General features: G+C 37.8%; 1 protein-coding gene across 2 annotated transcripts in view; it reads right to left on the bottom strand.

The window, feature by feature from the left end:
- The window catches only part of CPSF2 (cleavage and polyadenylation specific factor 2), a 35,404-nt gene extending 10,356 nt beyond the window's left edge, over window positions 1-25,048 (bottom strand). Inside the window, exons 1-12 of one of the 2 annotated variants that reach the window (XM_061159316.1) lie at window positions 24,329-24,882; window positions 23,998-24,116; window positions 21,727-21,788; window positions 16,969-17,150; window positions 15,724-15,883; window positions 15,534-15,639; window positions 14,389-14,518; window positions 12,068-12,183; window positions 10,754-10,941; window positions 9,791-10,081; window positions 643-743; window positions 93-293 (exon numbers count right to left, since the gene is read on the bottom strand). In XM_061159316.1, coding sequence (XP_061015299.1) covers window positions 93-293; window positions 643-743; window positions 9,791-10,081; window positions 10,754-10,941; window positions 12,068-12,183; window positions 14,389-14,518; window positions 15,534-15,639; window positions 15,724-15,883; window positions 16,969-17,117 — 1,442 coding nt within the window. In that variant the 5' untranslated portion in view covers window positions 17,118-17,150; window positions 21,727-21,788; window positions 23,998-24,116; window positions 24,329-24,882. Of the gene's footprint in view, window positions 1-92; window positions 294-642; window positions 744-9,790; window positions 10,082-10,753; window positions 10,942-12,067; window positions 12,184-14,388; window positions 14,519-15,533; window positions 15,640-15,723; window positions 15,884-16,968; window positions 17,151-21,726; window positions 21,789-23,997; window positions 24,117-24,328; window positions 24,883-24,910 lie in introns of those variants that run through there. The other variant, XM_061159317.1, reaches the window with a different exon arrangement.
- Between the last annotated feature and the right edge of the window lie 747 nt (window positions 25,049-25,795).

Here is a 25,795-nt window from a genome sequence, read left to right as displayed (position 1 = left end):
ATAACCAGAAAGACAAAATTCACTGAGCTCAAGCGACAACACAGTTACTACCTCCAATCTAGAAGCAAGAAAAGCTTGTTTTGCTCACGTACTTGATAATTTCTCCATATTCATCCCATTTAATTCTTTCTTCTGGGGCAGGAAACATAGGATAAGACTTTTTAGCCTGCTTGAAGAAACTTCCTTTACGACTGCCTTCACCTTTCATCATCAGGTCATGCTTGGTCTTATGCGCTGAGGGCTGGTCAATATCTTCCTCAGCGTCACTTTCATCACTGGAATCTATGTCTGCCCTAAGGGAGTTTGTGAAAAGGTACAGATCAGCAAGTCCCCAAATGATTTTTAGTTAATATTTATAAAATTAATCTTAAATTAACAGTCAATATTAATTCAGTGATAATGATAGTATTATTGGACTACTATTTTGTGAAATACAGTGTAAACTGCCAATTAATAACAGGCCAATTAATAAATACATGTTAACATTAGCACTGAAAAGAATTTAGAATTCTAGCACCACTGGAAAGATGTATTGAAAGCAATAAAGTCAAAAGAAAATTTAAATATTTTCAATTAAACACTTTTGTGTAGAAACAAGTTCTCAAATTATATAAACTTCCAATCTGCCTGAAAACGACTTACTCTTTTGACTGCTCGAGCTTTTTAGCAGCTTCTTTCTTTAGTTTCTCTTTTTCCAAGTATTCTTCAAGTTCTTTCCCTTCAAGTTTCACACGTTTCCTCAACTACAGAAAAATAGCAGATAAAAGGAAGTATTAGTACTAGAAGGTAAGGCAGTGGGGTGTGAGAAATACATTACATCTCTAAATTGATTCATCATCTTTAAACTAAATTTTCCTCTGAAATATTCAAGTTTCTATTACGTGCAATCACAGGTCCTATTTAGATTAGTACTAAAATTGAGCTGTCACATTTCCAAGATGGGTTTAATTTAAATCAAACTGGTTAAAAATCACCAATCAGGCAAAGAAAATACAGAAAAGTATTTTTATAACTTGGTGTAGGTGAGATCTACAAATGACACAAAACCGAAAAGAAAAGGTGAATAAATATGGTAACGAGGGGAAAAAACTCTGATATTTTAATCTCATGAAATGAAAAGAAACTGAGAAAATTATCTGCAGCACTATTTGACTATCAGAAGCTACTTTTTCCTAAGAGCTCTTGCAAATATGTTAAGAAAAAGATGGTCCACACATCAAAACAGGACAAAATGATATACAAGCACTTTATAAAAATAAGAAACATGATTAATAGCCATGAAAACATATCCAATTTTACTAATAATTTTTGTTGTTGTTGTTTAGTCATTAAGTCATGTCTGACTCTTTGCAACCCATGGACTGGAGCCCACCAGGATCCTCTGGCCATGGGATTTTCCAAGCAAGAATACTGCTTGGGTTTCCAATACAGTGGGTTTCCATTTCCTTCTCCAGGGGATCTTCCTGACCCAGGGATCAAACCTGCATCTCCTGCATTGGCAGGTGGATTCTCTACCACTTGACCCAAATGATATTTGAAAAATACAAAAAATTTTAATGTAAAACCATCTTTTAATTTATGAAATTGGCTACAATAATTACTAATAGGGAAAGGTTACTTTCATCCACTATGGGAAAATTAGGACGACTATGTTAGAAAGCAATTTGTCAACATCTAAAACTAAAGATGTACCTATCCTTTTAACACAGCACTTCTAGGAAGTTATCTACTGAAACAATCACACACATGTGAGGGGAAAAAAAAGGACATGGCAGCAATGTTTACAAGAGTGAAAAACTGGACACAACTTTAAAATCCATCAGCATGGAATGATCTAATCAGTAGTTCTCAAATTTTCTGATCTCGTTTTTTTTTTCTCTTTGGCCACAGACCTTATTATTTGAATATCTGGAACAATCATTCTATACATCGGCTTCCCTGGTGGCTCAGAGGGTAAAGAATCCACGTGCAATGTGGGAGACCTGGGGTCAATCCCTGGGTTGGGAAGATCTCCTGGAGGGGGGTATGGCAACCCACTCCAGCACTCTTGCCTGGAGAACCCCAATGGACAGAGGAGCCTGCTGGGCTACAGTCAGTGGGGCCGCAAAGAGTCAGACACACCTGAGCAACTGAGCACAGCATCACACATTCTACTCCTATTTTATTTCTTACAAAACTCCACATTCCATACTGCTAAGTCGTCTCCCTCTCCGCTTTATGCCACATTTCCATCAAGAGGTATTTCCCCAAATCACCAATCTACCTGACTGTGTGTTGCTGCTGCTGTTGTTGCTAAGTTGTGTCTGACTCTTTGCCACCCCCTGGACTGTAGCCCACTAGGCTCCTCTGACCGTGAGATTTCCCAGGCAAGAACACTGGAGTAGGCTGCCATTTCCTTCTCCACTTATCTCTTTTTAAACTCCTAAAAATCACTGAGAACCCTGAAGAACTTTTGCTTTTTGTAGGTTATATTTATTCGTATTTACCATATCAGAAATTAAAATTGAGAGATTTTAAAAAATTTATCTGTTCATTAAAAGTAAAATCACTCATATCATGTTAACATCATTTTTCACAAAAGATTATAGTTTCCAAAGCAAAAAAAAAAAAAATAGCAAAAAGTATGGCATTATTTTACATTTTTGCAAGTCTCTTTAATATCTAGCTCAATAGAAGACAGTTGGATTCTCACATTCTGCTTCTTGCCATACATCATTTTGGTTAAAGTATATTTAGAAAATCCAGCCTCACGCAGAAGAATAGCTGGAAAAATTTTTAAATAGCCTTTTCATGAATATTCTTCTTTGATATTACATTAAAACTCAAACTGGTAGTTTCTTAAAGGCTAGTTGTAATGTGGAATCTTTAATCATACCCACAACTTCTGTGAAGTGAAGTCGCTCAGTCGCTCAGTCGTGTCCGACTCTTTGCGACCCTGTGGACTGTATGTAGCCCACCAGGCTCCTCCGTCCATGGGATTCTCCAGACAAGAATACTAGAGTGGGTTGCCATTTCCTTCTCATTAAAATTTACTGATTGATCTTACATTTTGACTGGATTTTTTACTTGTACATTACTTTGCAACTTCATCCATTAGATATTTGGAAAATATTAGTTCATTAAGTTATACAGATTAGTTCATTAAGTCACACAGTTAAGTTCATTAACTTATGAATATTAGTTCATAAATTATACAATATTACACAAATTTGACAATACTTTAAAAAAATCAACATTTGCAAATAACACCACCATCTCACCAGAAAAGTCATGTTGTCAATCTGACAGTAACAGGCTAAGTTTTCCAAAATGCTAATTTTCAGTTGAAAGTTTCAGTTTTATCAGATTGAGGCAAGAAATGCTGTCAATTGTTTTCCTTAGAGTCACAAGCTCAATTATTCTTTTTTGGGAAAATATTTGCCAAATACACAAGTCTGAATAACCATGTCATTTCAAGCAAAACTGGTGTTCCAGGAAATAAAGTAACTAGTTTAACTCAACAACTCAAACCATTACCCAAGTGATTTCTTCAAGACAAACATCGTATTGGGTTGGCCGAAAAAAGTCATTTGGGTTTTCTGTAAGATGTTAGGGAAAAACTCAAATAAACTTCTTGGCCAACCTAGTATGCAACACAAGTGCTTCTGTATACTTCCCGTCTTGACTCCGAGATTATTTTAAAAAGTTCTTTTTAAAAGGATTTAATAAGGTTATAACTTTATTAAAGTTTAATAAAACTTTGTAAGTTTAATAAAAGTAAATAACTTTTACTGCTTCATCAAGGATATGCTTAACTGCAACTTTATTTGAACGACAAGTGTATGGTGATGAAAAATGCAGTGATTAACCTAGCTTAGTGCCACAGACTTGATTTATGCTAAGGCACCAGCACTTTATCCACCACTGCTTTCACTTGTCAATATTGTAGGCACAGTAAAAGACAAATAACATCTTAGTATCACCATGAAAAACAATTGGTGGACTCCATAAAAGGGTCTCAGGTAGCCCCCAGGGGTCCTTGCACCATGCTTTTAGGAACCACTGGATTAAATAATCAAAGTACGTATACATAATGTATTATTAAAGAATCACTAGAAATAATTCAATCACTTATTCAAAAACATTTTAAAGTTTATTATACCAAGTATTGAATATGGTAAATCGGTAGCTTTCGTTAATAATATATTTCATCAATAATAATTTTCATTATTCAAAAATATATGGATAATTTGGTCCCATTTCTTTTAAAAAAATCATATAGATATTTGTATGTGAATAGAAAAAAAAATCTAGAACATACATGCTTCAAAAATATCAAATCTTGACAACAAATGCAATGTGTCTTCCTGGATGGGATTCCAAACAAAAAGGAAAGGCCATTGTTGGAGCAATCACCAGGAGTCAAGTGGAGTCAATGGATGAAATAGTATTAATATCAACAGTATGATATCAGTGCTTATTTCCTGATTTCAACTGATGTATCATAAATATACAGTCTTGCAGGAGCATGTTCTCATTTCTAGGTGATGCATACTGCTGTGTCTAGAGGTAATGATGGAATATCTGCGGCTTACTTTCAAGACAATATCTCACACTGTGTCTATATGTGTATGAAGAAGTTATAAGGCAAAGCCAATAAAATGCTGACAATTGGGAAATCTGGGTATACTATTTTTAACAACTTTTCTGTTAACTTTTAAATTATTTTACAATAAAAAGTAACAAAAAAAATTAAACCAAAATCAAGTGATTCTATTATGTAGAATGAAAGAGTGATTTACATGTTATCTCTGGCATCCCACATTTGCCTAGTAGTATACTTGAATATAAGTTCAATTTAGAAAAGTACCATTATTTTTCTGTAGTACACAGTTGGCAATTTATACAGTTGTCTGTCTTAACCACAAATAAACTTGAACAAAACATTTACCCCATGATTTAGCTTATGCCAATTGCTATAATAAATTTTACTTTCCATCTTATTTCACATAAGATAGCTAAAATTAATGGCTAAATTCAAAAGCAGATTTCTAGGATAATCAACCCTAAGATTGTTTCTTCCTAGTTCTTCACTGCATTGTCTCCAAGTTATTCCTTTTTCTTAATCAAATCTACTCAAATCCGTTAATCCTTATTCATTTACTGTTTTTGCTCTTTCTAAATGCATAAAATTTGACTCTAGAGAAGGATAAATGTAGATGAAAAAAACCATACATAGTAAACTCTTATCTAACATGATCAGAAGTCAGGTTTATTACATATTCACTCATCTGGTGTTTCATGAATTTAACCTACACATTTATTGCGGACCTTCCATGTATTAGTGGATACAAAAATACAAGATCCCTTTCTCATGAAAAAATAACCAATAGTAATGACAGCTAGGGAAAACAATGTGGTGGGTTTGCAACTGAGTAGTAGACTGGTAGTCAGAGAAGGCCTACCTGAGGAGGTGACCTTTCAACCGAGACTTGAGTAAAGGAGTAAACAGGTGCAAAGCTGTGAAGGAACATGAGAGGCAGAAGGAGCCCCTGACGCAGTGAAGCAGTGTGGAGCAGAAAGAAAGCAGAATGAGATACGGTCAGAAAAGTGGATGGAGATCAGGTCAGTGGGACCTTAAAACCCTGGGAAAGGAGTCTGAATTTTTTTCAAAGAGAAGGAAGTCTCCAGAGGGTTCAAGCAAGGGAGTGACATGAAATGATAAATTTTTAAAAGATGCCTTTGGGGGTTGTTCAATGATTACAGAGCTTGGGTTTTACAAGTTGAAAAGTTTTAGGGGTCTGTTGCACACCAGTATTCACACAGTTAACATTGCTGTGCTGGACTCTTAAAAATAGTTCAGATGGTAAATTTCATGTTATATGGTCTTAAAACAATAAAACAAGAGAGACAGAGACAGAGAGAAAGGAAAAGACATGTCTTTGGGTGCTACAAGAATAAAGCACTGCTGCTGCTAAGACGCTTCAGTCATGTCCAACTCTGTGCAACTCCATAGACGGCAGCCCACCAGGCTCCGCCGTCCCTGGGATTCTCCAGGCAAGAACAGTGGAGTGGGTTGCCATTTCCTTCTGCAATGCAGAAAAGTGAAAAGTGAAAGTGAAGTCACTCAGTCGTGTCCGACTCTTCGCAACCCCATGGACTGCAGCCTACCAGGCTCCTCCGTCCATGCAATTTTCCAGGCAAAAGTACTGGAGTGGGGTGCCATTGCCTTCTCCAGAGCATTAAGCGAGCATAAAAGTAAAAACAGTGAAATCAATTAGGAAGCCACTGCACAGCGCAGGCAAGACCCTTACCATGGGCCAGGATGACAGGAGTGGAGCTGGAGAAAAGCAGACAGATTTAGGATATATCTGGAAGTCAAGTCAATAGGAATTGCTCCTGGATTGGATATGGGTAATGAGAGAAAATTCCCAGGTGGCGCCAGCGGTAAAGAAACTGCCTGCCAATGCAGGAGACTCAAGAAACACAGGTTCCACCCTTGGGTCGAGAAGATCTATTGGAGGAGGAAATGACAACCCACTCCAGTATTCTTGCCTGGAAAATTTCATAAACAGAGGAGCCTGGCAGGCTACAGTCTAACGGGTCGCAAAGAGTCAGACACCACGAAGCACACACACATACAAACACAGTGACTAACACACACACAAGGAGAGAAAAGTAAGGAAATGAAAATAAATTTTAATAGTCTGTGCACTGGAAGTCTGAAAAGTGGTCACCCTTGGAAAGATAGGGAGGATAAGGAAGGGGGCATCTGGGAGAATTAGTAATAGTTTACTTCTGTTCTGAGTATAAGCTAGAGAGGTGTGTTCAATCTGTGAAAATTTATCATGCTGTTTGCTTACAATATACAAACTGTATATTATATGTATGTATTACATGTATGTATTATATGTCAATGTATGTTTTAAAATTATCTATACTTAGAGCTTGAGTAGGTATGTGGAAAGTGCTGCTATTCCATGAGATGAGGAAGACTCAGAAAAGAACAAGTTTGGGGGACAAGGAACAGTAAAAATTACTTTGGATGTGACAAAGGAAAGAGGTGATAGATAACGGAGAGAAAAGGATAACCACAGAAGAAATATCCCTAACAAGGTGAGAGGGCAAAGACCCTAGACCTAAGTATTACTTACCAAAATATTAAAAACCTAAAACATTTTCAGCTCAGAATGTCATTTTCTTTTTCAAACTTAAATCACTTTTCATAGTCTTTTATTAATTCCTCAAATGGCATACCAGTCTTCATTGTATTTCCAGTAATTCATATTTTCAAATTTAGTATTTTGTATCTGATGAAACTGTTTCAAGTTTTGAACTTCGTATTTTAACTTTATATTTCTAAGCTATTAAATAGCTCAAACGATAGTATGCATTTTACTTTGATATGCCTGCTCTAAATCTTCCCTCAACAATCCTGTTTTTATAGTGAACATATATCAGGTTTTAGTTACTATTTATGATTTTTTTAAGCAGAGTTAGGGACACAACTGAAGCAACTTAGCACACATGGGCTAAGCAGCGTTAAAGACTAAGATACCCTTACCATTTAGCTTTTCACAAACTAAACATTCCTTAAAATCACTGCTATGAAGACAAAATAAAAAGTAATCATCTAAAAGTATGCACAAGAATGGCAGCTATTAACTATTCAATATCAATTCACTTCAGTCATGTCCAACTCTTTATGGCCCCATGGACTATAGCCCACCAGGGTCCTCTGTCCATGGAATTTTCCAGGCAAGAATACTGGAGTGGGTTGTCATTTCCTTCTCCAGGAATCAAATCAGCATCTCTTGCATCTCCTGCATTGGTAAGCGGATTCTTTACCACTAGAGCTACTTGGGAAGCCCAACAAATGATACTGGTTTTGAAAAATTGGCAGACTTGATGTGTTGGTTACTAAGCAAAATGATCTCTTGGCTTCTGGATCATTTGACTAAATGTTGCTCCCGTACCAGGAGATAAGGCCGCAATGTGGATGCAAGACAGATTAGGCTATTTAGTGATGAGAAGGTAAGAGAATTCCTCCCTGACTGCTTCTACTTCTCAGTTAAGTTTGAAACAAGGTCAGGTATTTGTGGAGAAAGCAGGTACTGTCTTCCTGAAGAATGGGAAAAGCACTATCCCACAGAATGTGGAGTGCTGGTGTTGGGTGCCTGTCTGAAATGTGAGGTCAATAATGTGAAGGGAAATCTGTCCACACAGTGTATTTAACTCAAGTAATATCAGACTGCTTGTGTACAGGCACGAACTAAGCAAATGGTTTAACTAGAGTCTGCTAGGCAAGTACAATAAACAGAAAGAAGGGTAAAAGAGTTAAATATCTTGTAACAATATCTGTCTGAACATCTTGTAACAATCTATAATGGAAAACAATCTGAGAAAAAAAAATATGTATACATATGTAAAACTGAATCACTTTGAATCATTCATTGTAAATCACACTATACTTCAAATAAATAAATAAAAAGGTGTCTGCAAAATAATGCTGGACCATTGACCAGAAGATACAGCAGTGATGATTAAGTAGAAGTGATGAGGTTCATGAATTCAAAGTCCCCACAGGACCAAAGCATTGTTGGCATGGGAGTAGCAGAGAAAATCGGCTATGAAACCAGAGTGGTTTGCTTGATGGAGAGATCTGAAGATCATAACAAGGTTAAAGGTATGCCCATGGGAGTGGACAGCACGATCGTGGGAAGGGATGGCTGACATGGAGTAGAAGAAAAAAAATTAAGAAATAAAGTGTTGGGGCTTCCCAGGTGGCTCAGTGGTAAAGAATCCGTCCACTAATGTAGGAGACAGAGGAGATGTGGGTTCAATCCCTGGGTCAGGAAGATCCCCTGGAGGAGGAAATGGCAATCCACTCTAGTGTTCTTGCCTGGGAAATCCCATAGAGAGAGGAGCCTGGCGGGCTAGTCCATAGGATCACAAAGATATAAATAATAAACTGTTCAGTTCAGTTCAGTCGCTCAGTCGTGTCCAGCTCTTTGCAACCCCATGAATCGCAGCACGCCAGGCCCCCCTGTCCATCACCAACTCCCAGAGTTTACTCAAACTCATGTCCATCGAGTCAGTGATGCCATCCAACCATCTCATCCTCTGTCATCCCCTTCTCCTCCTGCCCCCAATCCCTAAACTGTTACTAATTTTAAAAAGAAAAGAAATAAAATGTCAAGGAACTGAGAGGGCCAAGGAACTGGGTAAATCATACATATGGATGCTAAAGTCATCACGAATGAAGTCCTGAGTATGAGTGGACAGGAAGGCTGTGAACCAGGGTCTAAAGTCACCAATGAATGACAGAGAATGACTAAGACAATAGTAAGTGTCTGAAACAAGAAGAGGTCAGCTTATTTTCAAGTCTGATGGCATGAACTACAGAGGGAAGAGAAATAGCTTGAAAGCTACAATGCAGAACAAAGACACCTATGCCACTCAAATACACAAAGCATGAAAGAGAAGGCTACTGGAAAAAGAAATCTTAGGAAATAGCCAGATTTCAATCATGGGGAAAATGTGAAAGGAATTTTTCAAAGAGTGAATGAGAATACAGTATATATGCATACTCTCTGTGTATGGTTCCAGAGGGTACCATGGAAGGGTTCGATACTGAGAACTTCCAATTAAGGAGCTCTGAAACGTGTGCTGTTAAAGCCCCTCTACTATCAGCCTGATAAAAATCCTGAAACAACTTGAAGTTTTATTTTTGGTCACTGACTGTTATAAACATCATGCATAACATATCCCCCAAACAATTTCAAGATAAGGTTCACACACAAGCACTTACCTCTATTTCTGTAACTTTTTCAGAAGGATTATCAATTAGGAAACGTGCTAAAGTCCCAGGAGTAGTTCTGTAAGTTAGAATGATCGAGTTTTTAGGGTCCTGGCACCACTGAATAAAGAGATCCCTTGAAAATCCACATTCCAGGTCAGGTTGGCTGGCAAGTACAACTTTAGGGCTAGGTACTCGAGCCAAGTCAGAAAGACCATGACATAGAGAGAGATGACGAAACTGAAATGGATTATTTCTTTTGTCTTCAAAACACCTCATCAACTTATCACTCATCCATTCTACCTAATAATGGGGGGAAAAGATGGCAATAATTAGAAAATACTGCATTATAAATTGAATGTATTCTACAATAGTTCAGGAGTTCAAGCTCCATCTTAAGTCTTTTTTCCACCAATGGTTGCTTAAATTTGTAACATGCTGACAAGTAGCTTATTTTCTGTTTCTATTCCCCAACAAATCTTCTCAGTCAAATGTTCATCCCTAAAAATCTATAATTTTACATCACGTTTCAGTTATGTCACCTTAAATCTTATTCAGAAGGTAGTATATAAGTCCTAAATGAATATCTTACCCCAGACATGGCTATTTCAAGAAAATGAGCTTATTCAAAAGGAAGAGAAAAATGAATTCTAACATTTATATCCTAAGAGGTGGGTTCTATTTCTATCCCTATTTTACAGATTGTGATACTAAGCATTAGAGAAGCAACCTGCCCAATCTCTAAAAGGGGAACAAAAACAGAACCTACTTCATAGGATATTTAAGGATTAAGTGAAATAATACATGTAAAGAATACATAACAGTAAGTGGTTGATTTTTAGTTTATATCATCATCATGATTATTATCATCAACCTTGACAGAAAAAGAAAATTCAAAGAGCATTTAAGATACTGTTTTCCATAAGTCCAATTTCTGTAGCAAACTTCTTTATTACACATAACATGAAAACAAACCTGGGACTTAGAAAACTCCACCACATTATAACTGACATTATTGAGGAGTGCCAATGAATAAACACCCAATCCAGCATCTTTAGTTCTCCAAATCTGATCAAGGAGTTGAGCAAGTTCCAGAACTCTGCCTGCAGTGTCCACTGCTATTAATACATTTCCATCACCTCGAAGTGTTTCCAGGACATTTGCTAGAAAATAAGAATGTAAAATCCCAATAGAACATAACAATATCTTGCTATAAGATTAAAGATAACTTTTATCTTCATGTTTTCACTATTAAGACTATGGTTTATAACAATGCCATTAACTATTTTTTTAATTGAAAAATTATAAGTCATGGTTTCTAACCCTTTCCACCCATAGTACACACAGAAAATGACATTTGTATAATATATTGGGAAAATCGGGCTAACAAGCCAAACACAATCAGCTTTGTATTTCCAGGTCACTCTGGTCTCACCTGCCTCACCTCACCTCTCACTTCCATGAATTTCATTACAAAACATAATTCCCAAATTTATACACACACACTTATACTTTAATACATACATGCTTTATATGTATGTATGCCTATAGAATAAAAGATAAATTAACATTCCTTCTTACAATAAAAGACCTTCTAGATGAAAATCTGCTTGGAAATATTCAGTCAAATCAAACTCTAGCAAAAATAAACAACAACAAAAATCCAAGAATTGAAAATCATCTTAGAGTAACATAGTATATATGTCATACTTTTTAAGTAGATAAATGAAGGTGGTGGTTTCAAACATGTTGAAATTGGAATCTGATTTACCCTGTTGAATTCCAATGCAGCTTACAAAAACAGAATAAAAGATAAAAGGGCTCAAGCCAGAGCAGAAGCAACCAGGGATGGCCTGGATGCATCTCTTTAGAACCAAGACTACTATATTAGAGTATAAAACACCCAAACACCAAAGTCAGCAGACTATGCACACCCTCATTTATCTCCTTCATTTTTCTGAGTATAAATGTTTTTCTAGTATTTATATGAGATCTTTATATGCTGTGATGTTCGCTAGACATCAAAATATGTTGTCTGATGTTCAATGAGGCCAAGGAAAGCTAGCTATGTGCTGAATAACAGGAAGAAACCAACCTTTATACCTATTCCACAAAAGTTAAATTCAAACCAACAAAAGCATCTTTTTGTAAAAATATTGATAGTTACATAATATTCTTTTAAAAACACTAGAGTTAGCCAATCTCTTATGACAAGAAAAATGTCAAGCAATCATTCATACAACCATGCACCTCCACAGCTCTGTAGAAAGGACCATAAGCAATACATACTCAGAAGCTGCTCATCTCTTTGTTTTCTCCTGGGCTGCACATAGGTAGCATTAAATGAGTCTGTGATAAGTAAGGAGGGTCTGCTTAGCATTTCCAGGGAACATCCATTTAAGTGGCTATAAGGAAGTTGAAGAACAGGAATACTTTGTATCACTTCAAATAAACAACAGCTTTCCTTACCAAAAAAAAAAAAAAAAAAACCACAAAACCCTTCTTTTTATAAGGCTTTTTTCCTCTTCTAACTATAACAGTATACATGCTCACTGATGAGAAAATCTAGTAAATTCAAAAAAGGAAAACTAAGCTCTTCCAAAGTACCATCACCCAAAGATAATCACCATAGTATTTTGGTGTATATTCTTCTAAGTACATATTTCTCTATGCATATATCTGTGTATGTATTTTATTAAAGTGGTATCTCATGTAGATAATTATATACTCAGTTTATATCCTAGTTTTCTCCCATGACATTAAAATCATTTTCCAAATCTAATTTTTAACAATTATAAAAGCTTTCTGTGTATTTATACAATAAATATTTGGTCATTTCCCTTTATTGGTATTTAGGTTACTTTTTTTGTCATTATAAATAATCTCTCAAAGAAAACTTTTGCAAAAAGCTTCTGTTGCATTTCTAATTGTTTCTTTAGGACACATTCCTAGAAATGTTTTTACTAAAATATACAATATTGCTAAATGGCTTTCCAGAAAGGTTTGACCCTTTTGAGAAAGCTCTCCCTTTTCCAGAAAGGTTCAACCAGAAACAATGACCAACTCACTAAATAATTCCCAGAAGAACACTACCATTTAAAAGCAATTTTAATGGTATTTAATTTTAAAAAATCATTATCATTTAAATTTTCTCTTTTTTGACTTTATAACTTATGTCCATTTGCAACTGGTATCTTTCTGATTGATTAATACCTTGTCTTATACGTCTTTGATCAACTTTATGGAAATATTTTCCCTAGTTTATAGGTCTTTTAATTTACTTCTTTTTTAAATTTTTTATTTATTTATTTTTGGCTCTGCTGGGTCTTTACTGTTGCACGGGCTTTCTTCCTCTAGTTGCGGGGAGTGGGGGCTACTCTCTAATTGTGGTGCAGGGCTTCTCATTGCTATGACTTCTCTTTGCTGCGGAGCACGGGCTCTACGGCACATAAGCTCAGTAGTTGCGAGAAATGGGCTCAGTAGTTGCAGCTCCTGGGCTCTAGAGCACAGGCTCAATAGTTGTGGTGCACGGGCTTAGCTGCTCCGTGGCCTGTGGGATCTTCCCACATCAGGATTGAACCCATGTCTCCTAATTGGCAAGCGGATTCTTTACACTGAGCCACCAGGGAAGCCCTGACTTAGTTTATTGTTTCAGACATTTTGAACATATATGTAATCAAATGTAGCAGAGTCTTCCTTTATAATTTGGTCCATTTCCTTTCTGCTTACCAAAGTCTTTTCCAAATCAAGAGATCAGACTCACCAGTATTATTTCCTTTTCTATTTAATTCTAATCCACCTGAAATTTATCTTATTAAGTGATAAAAAAAGACATAAACTGAGGTTTTTCCAAAAATGTTCAAATATCATTCACTCAAATACCCATTTTCTCATTAACCTGTAATTACAAGAGCCTAAAATTCAACATATTAGTCTTAAATGTTTCTTAATATGATACAAAAGATCTTAAGGATACTTATAATCTAATATAAAATAGTTATGTACTTAATGTAAAAAAATTACAAAAGAAACCAAAACAATCTTATAGAAATGCTGTAAGTACAAAATGAAGTTTTAAAATGAAATTATTGTGTCCCCTTCCCTGATAGCTTAGTTGGTAAAGAATCTGCCTGCAATGCAGGAGACTCCAGTTCAATTCCTGGGTCAGGAAGATCCGCTGGAGAAGGGATATGCTACCCACTCTTCTAAAAGGAGGTTGACTTTAAATCATTATATTAGATAGTATTAATAAATTTTATCAAAAAAAAAAAAAAAAACCCACCTGCAAAGTTCCTCTAAATAGCAAGTCAAGAAAATATAAAATATAATTTGATGTATAAAAGTTAATCTCCTATGCAACATCTCCAGAGAGATACTTGTTTTATAGAGTAGATATATGCATGTAAATTTCAAAACAATATCTTTTATCTCATATTAAACTTTTTCCTTACAATGCAAATAATTTAAGTAACTTTGAAAACATTCACTATTTGGTACTTTTAAATTGCTCTAGATTTCTAGTTTAAAGAAAACTTTGTTTTTAAATTTCCCTCCAAACAATGAAGCAAGACCAGCTACATTTCCATTAGCTTTTATCTTGATATACCTACATCTCCCTCTTGTGGTTGAAGTCAACTGCATAAACAATTTCTTCTTCTCCATCTTTGACTATTTTCCATATTGTTCCACCTATCATATGACCAGCTGGCAGAGGTGTGATAGACAAGCCATGTCCTTTACCTAGGTCAACAAGATAATGACAATAATCAGATTTCTTATTACAAGTCTAAAGAAAGGTTATTTATTATTAGCTATTCTTTAATAAGTAACATGCAATGATACAAAATTCAAAACTAAAAAGGCATAAGGTGAAAAGCAAGTCTCACCCTCCAGTCCCCCAGCTAACTCATACCTTCATGGAGGCACTCTCATAATTTTATTATGCATCTGTGCATAATATTTGTGCTTGAAAAATAAAAGGCTAGAGCTTGCCACTACTATTCAATAACTTAGTATGAACTAACAAACTTTATTGTTCATATTGTGCACATAAATTATGAAGTGTTTCCATCTTCACTAACCTCTAAATTGACAATTCAAACCTCATTATAGTAAAGAATGTATCCTTTAGAAAACTAAGTACCAGCCAAACTGCTGAGACCATTGTTACTTCCTGGCTAAACTTCAGAGTCCATCTGTGCACCATTTTTTCATATTTATGGTTATCATATTTATGAAAATATGTAAATGGTTCTCTCTACAGAAGATAAATATATACTTAGCGACAAATATATATATATATATATGACTTCCTATCCTAATTAAATGACAAATTTTTTTCATGTTCAATTCTAGAATTCAGTCATGTTCTACTCTGTGCGGCCATAGCACTTCATTTACTTCCATTACTCCATTCAGTCATCTGAGCTACTTTTCCTCCTCAATCTCACTGTGAGCTCGTTGGAAGACAATCTGACTACGTTACCTTTGTGCATTACATATAGTAAACACTAAGTAAGTGTTCCTAAATTAAACCTGAAAAGGAGGCCTGAGTTGTTACATTTTATTAGAATTTAGCCTGAAATATTTTAAAATTCAGATGATTTGGGGGAAGTTCACGGTTCCCTATGGAATAATGCTAATGTTTTATTCTTCAGACAATAGTGCCTAGAATTTTTACTACAAATTTTCCTTGTACTTTTCAGTAGTTCAAACACCATTAGTACAATTATTTGCTACTGGAAACATGTTTTACCTTTCAAATTCACAATCTGAGAGAATTTTAACTGTTGTATCTTATCAAAGGCTGCATCCACATCATCTAGGGTAAAGAGTGTAAAATCTTCTGTATTGTGTCGGGACTTAAAAAAAAAATACAAATAAAAGGTTAAAAATTATCACTGCCAGGGTGTTAAAACAGTTTTTTCTTTAATTGCTTAAATTACCTGATAAAGGTCATACATGAACATCTGTCCCATTTTATAAACGGGAATGGTTGCATAGATGGCGCAGTTCAGACCCAACTTTCCAACAGCATAGGGGAGGGCACCAAGATGGAGGGGGTCGGGATGAGACAACAAGACCGCATCGATCTGGTGAACATGCCTAGAACACAAGCAAGATGACTATTACTGAGTCTTGTTCCTAAAGGAAAAGGCACTATACTCAAAATTAATTTGCCAGTTCTGATTTCTCTCAGTATTCTGAGCTGAAGACGATGAAGTATTCTGGGCTAAAAGAGAGAAAGTGAAAGTGAAATCACTCAGTCATGTCTGACTCTTTGTGACCCCATATGCAACTGAGAGCTAAAATTACATTACCTATGAATTTCAATTACTACTACCCCTGTCCTACATAGAGACCAAAACTGTGGTATGAGTTGCACATAAATACATAGCATCTAGACACATTTTTTTTAAAAAAAGGAAGGAAAACAGTAGACACCACACGTAAACTGATTTCAAGAGGCTATCTTATATACTAATTAAAGTTCAAGAACTCAGGATTTAAGAAATTGTTAAGAAAAGGACATGTAAAAGGCCGCATATTTATTATGGATTTTTGTCTCAGCTTTTTAGCATAATGACTGACAGCATATTCATGATAGTGTAACTTGAGTCAATGAATAATATATTCTAATAACAAAAGAAATAAGAAAAAAAATTTTTGCTATAAGTTCTAAGTTTTATTTAAGTTCTTGTTCATTCCATAATTAGTACAATACTGCTAACACAACTAAATTTTTCTTTGATGGATTAGATCCTTTTGAATCTCATGGTCTTTATTCTAAGCACCATTCTCAAATGTCTAAGCATCAAAAGATTAAAAGAAAATAAGCTAATTTGATCTGACTGTAGAACTTTTACAAGGACAGTTTTCCTCTCTTCAAATTCTTATAAACTTAATTTTGCTCTTTTCTAAAATTAGGGTGCAAAAATTTCTACTGAGATCCATCGATCAAGTAACAATTAACTTAAGATTTTGCTGACTTTCAATAAACACAGCTTACAAGTCGATCAAAACTACGCAAATAAAAAGTCATTATTTGGTTCTTCAGTTTAAATAAAATTGCTTTGCTATCAACTAAATTAGAGCAAAACAGCAAACACTGTGTAACATCAAAATAGCATTACAACATAGAAAAGAAAAGTTGATTTCCTAAAAGTGTAGAAATATTAACAGTAACTTACTTCCTCAGGGAATCTATAATATCCATAGAAAAGTGCTCATCCCAGCCACAGTCCAATAAAAATCTAAACTCGTCGACTTGGAGAAGATAGCAAAGAGCAGATTCTTCTTGGACCCCAGAAAGGGTGGTTAATTTGATAATAGATGTCATTTTTTCAGTCCAACAACAACAATCCAAAAGGCTCTTTCAACAGAAATAAAAACATAGTTAAACATAAAAGCACAGTCATTTTAAAGACCTATCTCCATCACTGCTAAGTGTGAAGGTACAAACATAATCTTACACCCTCCTGTTTATAGAGTTCTTCAGTGGCCCCCCCAATGTGGTTTGATGAAAAGTAGTAGATTTTGGAATCAGACTGACCTGTATTTGAATCTATGCTTATATGGTTCTGAGCAGGTTAGTTAAATTTCCCCTCACATATGTATCCTATAAAATATGAATATTAATATATGCATTAAAAGGATGTTGGAAGATTTCAAATAATGTATAAATTACCTAGAATGGAGACTACCAAGTTTCTCAATAAATAAATGTAGTGTACTAGTGAACTTATTCTTCAATAAGTTCTGCTTATTGAAGCAGAATCTGCTCCTCCTTTATTTTGTTCTAAGACAGCAGTGATTTCACTGCATTACACTGTTATTAGCTTATGTGTCTTTTTCTACTACTAAACCAGTGGTCCTTAAATAAAGGACCACTTGACAATGTGATAAAAAGCTGTGGATCTTTCCTGCTCCCCTCAGTCCTTAAAAAAACAAAAAGGTCCATATACATGTAGCAATTCACATATTTTTCAGGGAATTTTGTTAAGAAGCCTTGCACCAGAATGTGAGCAACTGAAAACAATTGTAGTGTCTTATAGTTTGCACTTCCTGAAGAGAATCTGACACATAGTAGGTGTTCAAAACATATCTGATGGAATACAGTTGGGATACTTACTACATATTTCAAGAAGATACAACATGAAAACATCTATTGGGATTTAGGACCTAGAATTGTGTGCTACTATATAAATGTTAAAAACTATATAGATATTAAAAACATTCATTAGCAAAGCACAATTCCACAGCAAGATTTCAGGTCTTAGGTTCTTAAAATAAATCTGCCTTTTCTGGTTAACTATGCAAGTAAGAGAATTATTCATTCACAGTTATTTATCCTTAGAGTGCTTAGAAGAAAAGGGGACATTGGAAAATTCAAAAGTTTTCTAAGTTTTTAGACCTCCCTCTAACTAATGCGCCTTTTCATTACTGTTAATGTTACTCTATAGCATCTATTATTAAAATTATTATTATGTGAAAAAGAGAGAGAGAAGGTCCTTGCACATCTGATGATCCTTCAACATCTGCCCAAGGTCACAACAACAAATTAAGGTAAACTGCCCAGCTTTCTTAACAGACTGTCACCACATCTCCCATCCCTGTTTACTTCAGTCACAGCCAAAGACCCAAGACTCTGAGGGTGTCCATCACCACTGAAGTCCACCTAGTGGGACCAATTCACTACCTCTTCTGCCTTCCAAATCCTTTCGGTATTCCCTCTGGAACCATTACACTCACTGAGAATTTCACCCTCTTCTCTGAAGGTTTTCCTCATCTGCAAATCTTCATAGAAACCTAGCTCTTCTCAAATGATACCGTTTCTCCTCCAGCCTTCTCAAGAGGCCTTTTTTCTCCTGTATTCCCTGACCTCAAACGCAGGAAGCATGTGCTCCCTATTCATCACTGCAGCCTCCAGCCCACGTCTTCTCCTTCCTCCTGGAAACACTCTAGTCCCGCTGAACTCATGCTGCCCAGCCAGCTCGCTGTGAGCCTTTCCTGTCCTTCCTCATTAATGGAGGACTTTAGTTCCTGACACAGTCTTCCTCTGAGTAGCTTCTTCATTACTGACCTCTTCTCCCCTTGACTTTCTCAACTCCAATAATCTTCCTTTCACTTCAGCCACCCGGCACCACAGTCATAACCATGACCTTATCACGACCAATAAGCTGCAGCACTTTCAAAATTTCACCTTCAACTATCTCCCCGTCTCACTCCCACCTTCACTACTCTAGAATTCCCACTGCAAAAACCCCTTAGCCTCACTGTATCATCTCTAATTCACTGACTACTTTCTCACTGTCCATGACCACCTCCTGTCTCCACTCATGTTATATGGATCCACAAGCCATCATGATTATTTTGCAAATACTCAAGTGTTTTGCAGCTCTAGTCCTTCTCTGTACAAGTCTGGCAAAATCCTAACCTTCACTAACTCCAATCATGCACCTTGTCTTTTCAAGCAGCTCAATGCTGCCAGAGCGGGGCAAAAAACCAATCATACAACTATGCTATTTGCTCTTTAAATTCATGGTCAAAGATCTCAAACAGGCACTATGTCCTACCTACCAATCTGATTTTTCTTAGCAGGTTGACTTTCCATCTGAGACCACCATTTCACATCTCTTCTGTGCTCAAGCATCACACACCCTTCCCTCCACCCTACTCTGTTGATAATCTCACCTCATTCCTCAATCAGAAGACAAAAGTAATCAGACAGTAACTCCACATTTTCCAAATACCATAGCTACTACGTTAACCTATCTGTACGAGCGCTGTTGTGTCTCCCATCACACAGAACAAGTAGTGCAGCTCTCATTCAAGGCCAATCCTGTGTGTGCGCTCTGAATTCCACTCCTGTTTATCTTCTACACAACTTCTCCAGTCATCCCCTCTTTCTCCTGCGTCATCAATGGATCACCGATGTACCATTCCCGTTAGCATACAAAGATACTCTAGAATTTCCCATCTTAAAAGAACCCTCTCTCAATCCTACAGTCCCCTGCAACTGCTTTATCACTTCCACGCTCTCCTTTCACAGCAAAATTTCTCAGAATTATTTGTCCACAGACGTGTCTCTACTTTCTCATCTCCCATTCAAACCACTGAATCTGATGTCTTTCTCCACCATATCACTAGAAGAGTTTTCATGAAGGTCACTGACAAACCTCTATACAACTGAAGCCAGTGGACATTTCTGTGGTCCCAACTTACTGGAAATTGTAGCAGCATTCAATGAAATTAATAGCTCCATCCTCCCAGAAGCACTTCCTCTGATCCTCTGGGTCAACCATCTCCTGATTTTCCTTATATCTAACTGGCCATTCCTCACTCTCCTCAATTAATTCCTTCTTCTCCCCCAACCTCTATATGAGGCAGTGCTCTTCTGCAGGACTTTCTCTTTTCTCTCGAGGTAATCTTACAATCCTCCAGCTTTAAGGTCATCTGGTCTCTGATGGCATCATCCTTGATCTTTTACTTGTTTTTCACATCTAACCCATCAGTAAATCCTTCCTTTTTACCTCTATTCTATTTCTCAATTATAATAATTTCTCATATATTTCCTTCTATCTCCACTGTCACCAAGATCTCTAACTAGTCTGAGTTATTGTTTTCCCTTCCTAAAATTCATTCTTTCAGAGACATTTTCTAACCACCCTAAAGTCCAGCCCACCTCAGTTATATCCTATAATGTGTATTTTCCTTCTATTTTCTTCAAAATACATAGTATCCACCTGTACTTGCTGCTTATTTGATCACTTTGTCCAACCCCTTATCTCCTTTTAACCCCTACACCAGAATAAGGACTCCATGAAAGTAGAGACTTTTGTCTCTTCTGATTATATTCTAGCACCCCTACAGTGCCTAACACATTGGTGGTCAATAAGTGCTTCTTAAATGAATAAATGAAGATGGCTAGTCTTAAATGAGCTTAGTGCTATTTCCAAATCATTAACAGCTACCTTTTCATACTGTTCACGGGGTTCTCAAGGCAGGAATACTGAAGTGGTTTGCCATTCCCTTCTCCAGTGGACCACGTTTTGTCAGAACTCTCCACCATGACCAGTCCATCTTGGGTGGCTCTACACGGCATGGCTCATAGTTTCATTGAGTCAGACAAGGCTGTGGTCCATGTGATCAGATTGGTTAGTTGTCTGTGATTGTGGTTTTCATTCTCTCTGCCCACTGATGGAGAAGGAAAAGAGGCTTATGGAAGCTTCCTGGTGGGGAGACTGACTGAGGGGGAAACGGGGGGAAACAGAGGATGAGATGGTTGGATGTTATCACTGACTCAGTGGACATGAGTTTGAGTAAGCTCTGGGAGTTGGTGATGGACAGGGAAGCCAGGCGTAATGGAATCCATGGGACTGTCAAGAGTTGGACACGACTGAGCAACTGAACTGAACTGCACTGAACAGCTACCTATTTATATGCACTTCCTTTGGTTTGGGAGAGCTCTCTGAATGCAGGACCAGGTCTGATCTATGTTTGTATCCTTACTATATGAGCACGTCTTATACAGTGGATGTTTAATAATCACTGTTGCTAAAACAAATAAACTGAAATTAAAAATACATTGACTTAGTGTGTTCCTATTTTTAAGGGATGAGAAATACACAGATACTAATTCTCTATTTGAAGAAACGTGTTTATACAGTTTAAAATAGGACTTGGATCTCCCTGTCAAAAAGCTCCATGTACCACAATTATAATAGTGGCCTAAGAGAAATTCTTTTCCAACTTAAATCTACTTTACTCTCCCACTTTCTTTATTTAGATTATGACATGAAAACACAAAGCGTCTTACAGATAGAACCGAATGAGCTCATTTATAACTTCTGCAGACAAACTCAGACTGCAACAGATGAAAAGGTATTTTTATTATAATTGCTTATAATATAATAAAGCTGTATCTTTATTAGACACTCTTTACTTACTGGTATCTCAGTTGTATTTGGGATGAAACACCATGAATTCAAAGGAAGACTTCTTTACATATCTAAAAAATAAAGAAATAAGAGTCTCATGAATGTGGTATAATGATTTACATCTGTTTTTAATTTTGGTGTTTAACTTCTATGTCTTATCCTAAGGTAACAGCAGCAAGTAGAACACTATATGATCCTATAAAAAAAAAATCTTGGAAATAAGATTTTTAAAACTGACATTAATTTATGTTATTGAGAATCATAAAAGAGGTGGGATCTTAAATTATTCATTAAGGACTGGTAGGCCATGGGTAAAAAGAGATAAAGAGAAAAGGTATTCAAAACAAGAGAAAAACATGATTAAAAGCACAAAATAAAAACTTATTAGAGTACCAGTAACAATACTAGCCTGCCACAATTTCATGGAAGCAAAAAAATGAAAACGTCTTAATGAACAGAAAAAGGACAGCTAATGAAAGGCCTTAGAAACTCTGGACCTAATTATAATTGCTAAACAGAGAAGAGGCAACAGAGACATTTTAAGGTCAATTATCAAGTAAGATGTCATGATACAGGTAGTTCTGTGTATTTTAAAAAACTAGGTGGTATACATGACTGATTAGATAAAGAAGGTAAGAGAATACAGGGAGATTAAAAAAAGAGAGAGAGTATTTAGCAGCCCACTTCCTCCTTTCAAACGTACTGGTTCTATTTTGAGACTAACTTTCTTTAGCCCCACATGTACCTTATAACTCTGACACAGAATTCACTAGTTGTTATTTAAGTAACCAAGACTTGAAACTCGACATGTTGGACTCCTTCCTTTACTTCTTGGGCTATTAGACTGTTAGCACCTCCTGATTATTTCCCGCTTAGAATGCTTTTGTACATTTATTATTCTCTTTCCATTCATATTGCAAGCACCCTTACCTTACACAGGGTCTCACTACCTCAGAGTTTCTCTTGGCCTGCAGCCTTTTCTTCCTGCATCTCAACACAAACCTTACTGCGGGATTAATTTTCCAAAACACCCCTGAATATGATCCCTGGCTGAAAAATCTCTGAAGGCTTCTGTTTAAAAAAACAAAACCTGAATGCCTTAGCAGGCAACGGAGGGCGCCAGCAAGCTGCCCTGAGATCACCACTACCATCATCTTAAGGCCCAGCTCAAATCTAACATCCTCACTAATCCCTGTATCATTAGTCGAGACTAGAACAGCTCTGTCCAACAAAAATATCATGCAAGCCACAAATGTAATTAAAATTGTTTCAGTCACACTGAAATTTTACATGTGAAATTAATTTTATTTTACTTAACCCAATATTTCCAAAATATTATCATTTCAACATGTAATCACTATTAAGACATTAATGAGTTTGGTACTAAATCATTGTATTTTATGATTACAACACATCTCAATTCAAACCAACCACAATTTCAAGTGCACAACAGCTACAGGTAGCTAGTGGCTACTGTAATAGCCCAAGTCTAGACTCTAAAATCAATGCTTTGGACTGGGTTTGCCACTCCTAAAGTGCAAGCTAGCATCATACTATTTTCACGTTCACGTCTTAGACTTGATTTTAATGGCGTCACCAACCACTTAATCTCCCAGACTAAAAATTAAGTCACCCTCTGACCACCAAATTGGCTTCCATCAGTTAAACCCTATTTGACATTTCAGAAGCCTTTCTGACATCCTTTACTCTCCTGCCTCAGTGGAGGCACCCATTACCTTACCTGAATGACTGTAATTTCCTCTCATCTAGTTTTTCTGTTTCAACAAAGCAATCAGACAGACCATCCTAAAAAACAAATATCCTCGCGCCCCTTTCTTGTGATTTCCAGCTAACTACTAGGTCTGAACACCTTCCTTGGAAAGCAAGGTCCTTCACAAGTTTACCTTAATCTCCCTCTTGCTTCACCAACCACCCTTGCACTGCACGCTCAAGCCTGCTTTCTCCTGCTCTCCCTAAGTAAGCCAAAACTTCTCCAGTCTTTGCATCTTTGTACTGTATCCAGGGATGACCTTTTCCTGATCTTAGTACTCTCCTTTTGACTCTTAATGACCCAGTTCAAATATTTACTCCTTTATAAAGCTATTTTGGTGTCTCCAGGCGATGTTTTTCATTTTTAGTTAACACAAGTGGGCACAAAGAATATATGTTGAATGGATGTTAAATGAATGGGGGAAGAGTAAAATGAATCTTTTTTATCTCCAGTGCCAAGCACAGGGCTCAAAGCAACACAAATATGTACTGAACGGAATGAATCCTCACCATATAAATTCCTTCTGAGCGGGGATTGCTGACCATTTCACCTCAATTATCTGTCACAGCCACTCGTTCTCAATCAGGGCTGCATATGCTGATGACAACTAAGGGGAACCATGCAAAATCTAAGGGAAAACCAAAGAGTCTGGGTTAGCCCTGGAGCTCGAGTGAGAAAAGTCTCCTCTTGATCAGTTCCGGGAGAGCACTAGTTTCATAAAAAGCTCTAAGGTTCTAAAAAAAAAAAAAAAAAAAAAAAAAATCAGAGCACGGGCAATTGATAACGCACGTTCGCCTGGTCACAGGAAGCCTGACCCACCGGAGTTAAAATTATTCTGACCTCCTGTTTACCGTTGAGCATGTACATAGAGTGTTGATGCTGGAAGCACGCAAAGGCGATGCCGGGGTCGGGGGAGGGTCCGGGAGGGGGGTTGCGGAGACTGTTTTCAAAAGCATGGTAACGTCTTCAAGGTATCTGGAGTCGATTAACTAAAAAGAACGCCTGTTTTGTGCCCAGTAGCCTCGTGGTCTTTCAGTACGAGATGACGGGAAGACCCAGAGGAAGGGGGCCGAGAACAAGTTAGCCAAAAGGCTAAGGAACCGAAGCTGGCGTCGGATTAACTCCTCCAGCATCGAGAGACTGAAAGGGAGGCGGAAAGCGGCAGAAAGGAGGGAAGGAGAGCTTGGGAGTGAATCGTAGGAACTGCCACGAAAGACCGGGAGCTTTAGATCCACGGAGAAGTCACTGTCTTTCCCTCGCTGAGTACTTCCGCCAGGGACAACCGGGACAGTCGCACCCGAAGCCCTGGGGGGCACGTCCCCACGCGGAGACCCGGGCGGAGTCGGAGCCCGGCTCTCCCCGAGGGCCGAGACGCCCCCTCCCCCATCCAAAGGCGCACAGCTTTCTTCCGCCCCCACTTGCCTCTCAGTCCTCCCCCAACGCGGTCCACTGCCCTTCCCAACCCCCTAATCGAATCCACGTTGAAGAGCGAGAAAAGCTGACGTTGGTTCAGCAGCGCCGGTGACAATCAGCCAGGAGAAGCCCCTCAATGGCCGCCGCCATTTTGAAACTGAAGGCGACCCCGCGGAGGCGGGGAGACACAGGGTGATACCATCTTCGGGGGTCGGGGGGGGGAACTGGAAGAAGGGGGTGGCGCTTACACCGAGTCTCATCACCTGGGGCCGAAGTTTCATTTCTCAAGGATTTCTAACGTGTTGAAGCAAAAATTAAATATGAGAAGAATCGAGCAGTCAAAGGAAGAAGAGGTATGATTTCCCGGAGCCACCCCTCTCATGGACCGGACGCGGCTAATGGTGGGTCCCGAGGCCGCAGCTTCCGCCGGCGCGAGTGACTGCGCTCGCCGCTGTCCTTTGTCGTGGGGTCGTTGTTGGCTCCGAGGCCGCAGGTGGGTTAGGGGCCCAGGGCGGTCGAAGCGGGGAGACTCGCCGTTGTGCAGGCGGGGAGGGGGCACCTCTAGGAAAGCGCGCGGCGGCGGCGTGTGCACCGGCGTTGGGCTGGTCTGGGCCTCCTCGGGGCTGGAACGGCTTCCTGAGGTTTCTGGGCGAAGGAGACCGAGAGAGGAAACGAGCCGACTCTCTGGTGGGCGGCTGCGCTCATGCTTCCCGCCTGGCGCTTTTGGGAAAGGGTATTCTGAGGTTGTCCTAACTGGAAAACATCTTTAGATGTTATGGGACCGAAGGGGAAACCGGCCGGAATCAAAGCTCCCAGACTGAGGGATCACAGCTTTCTGGCTATATAGACAGCCTGGAAGGGGCAGCCTCTCCGCGAGCGTTTCCGATTCGCCCA

The sequence above is a fragment of the Dama dama genome, chromosome 13 (genome assembly GCF_033118175.1).
Source record: "Dama dama isolate Ldn47 chromosome 13, ASM3311817v1, whole genome shotgun sequence".
Lineage (NCBI taxonomy): Eukaryota > Metazoa > Chordata > Mammalia > Artiodactyla > Cervidae > Dama > Dama dama.
The sequence above is the reverse complement of the archived record's forward strand: the minus strand, read 5'-3'. Positions and strand labels throughout refer to the sequence as shown.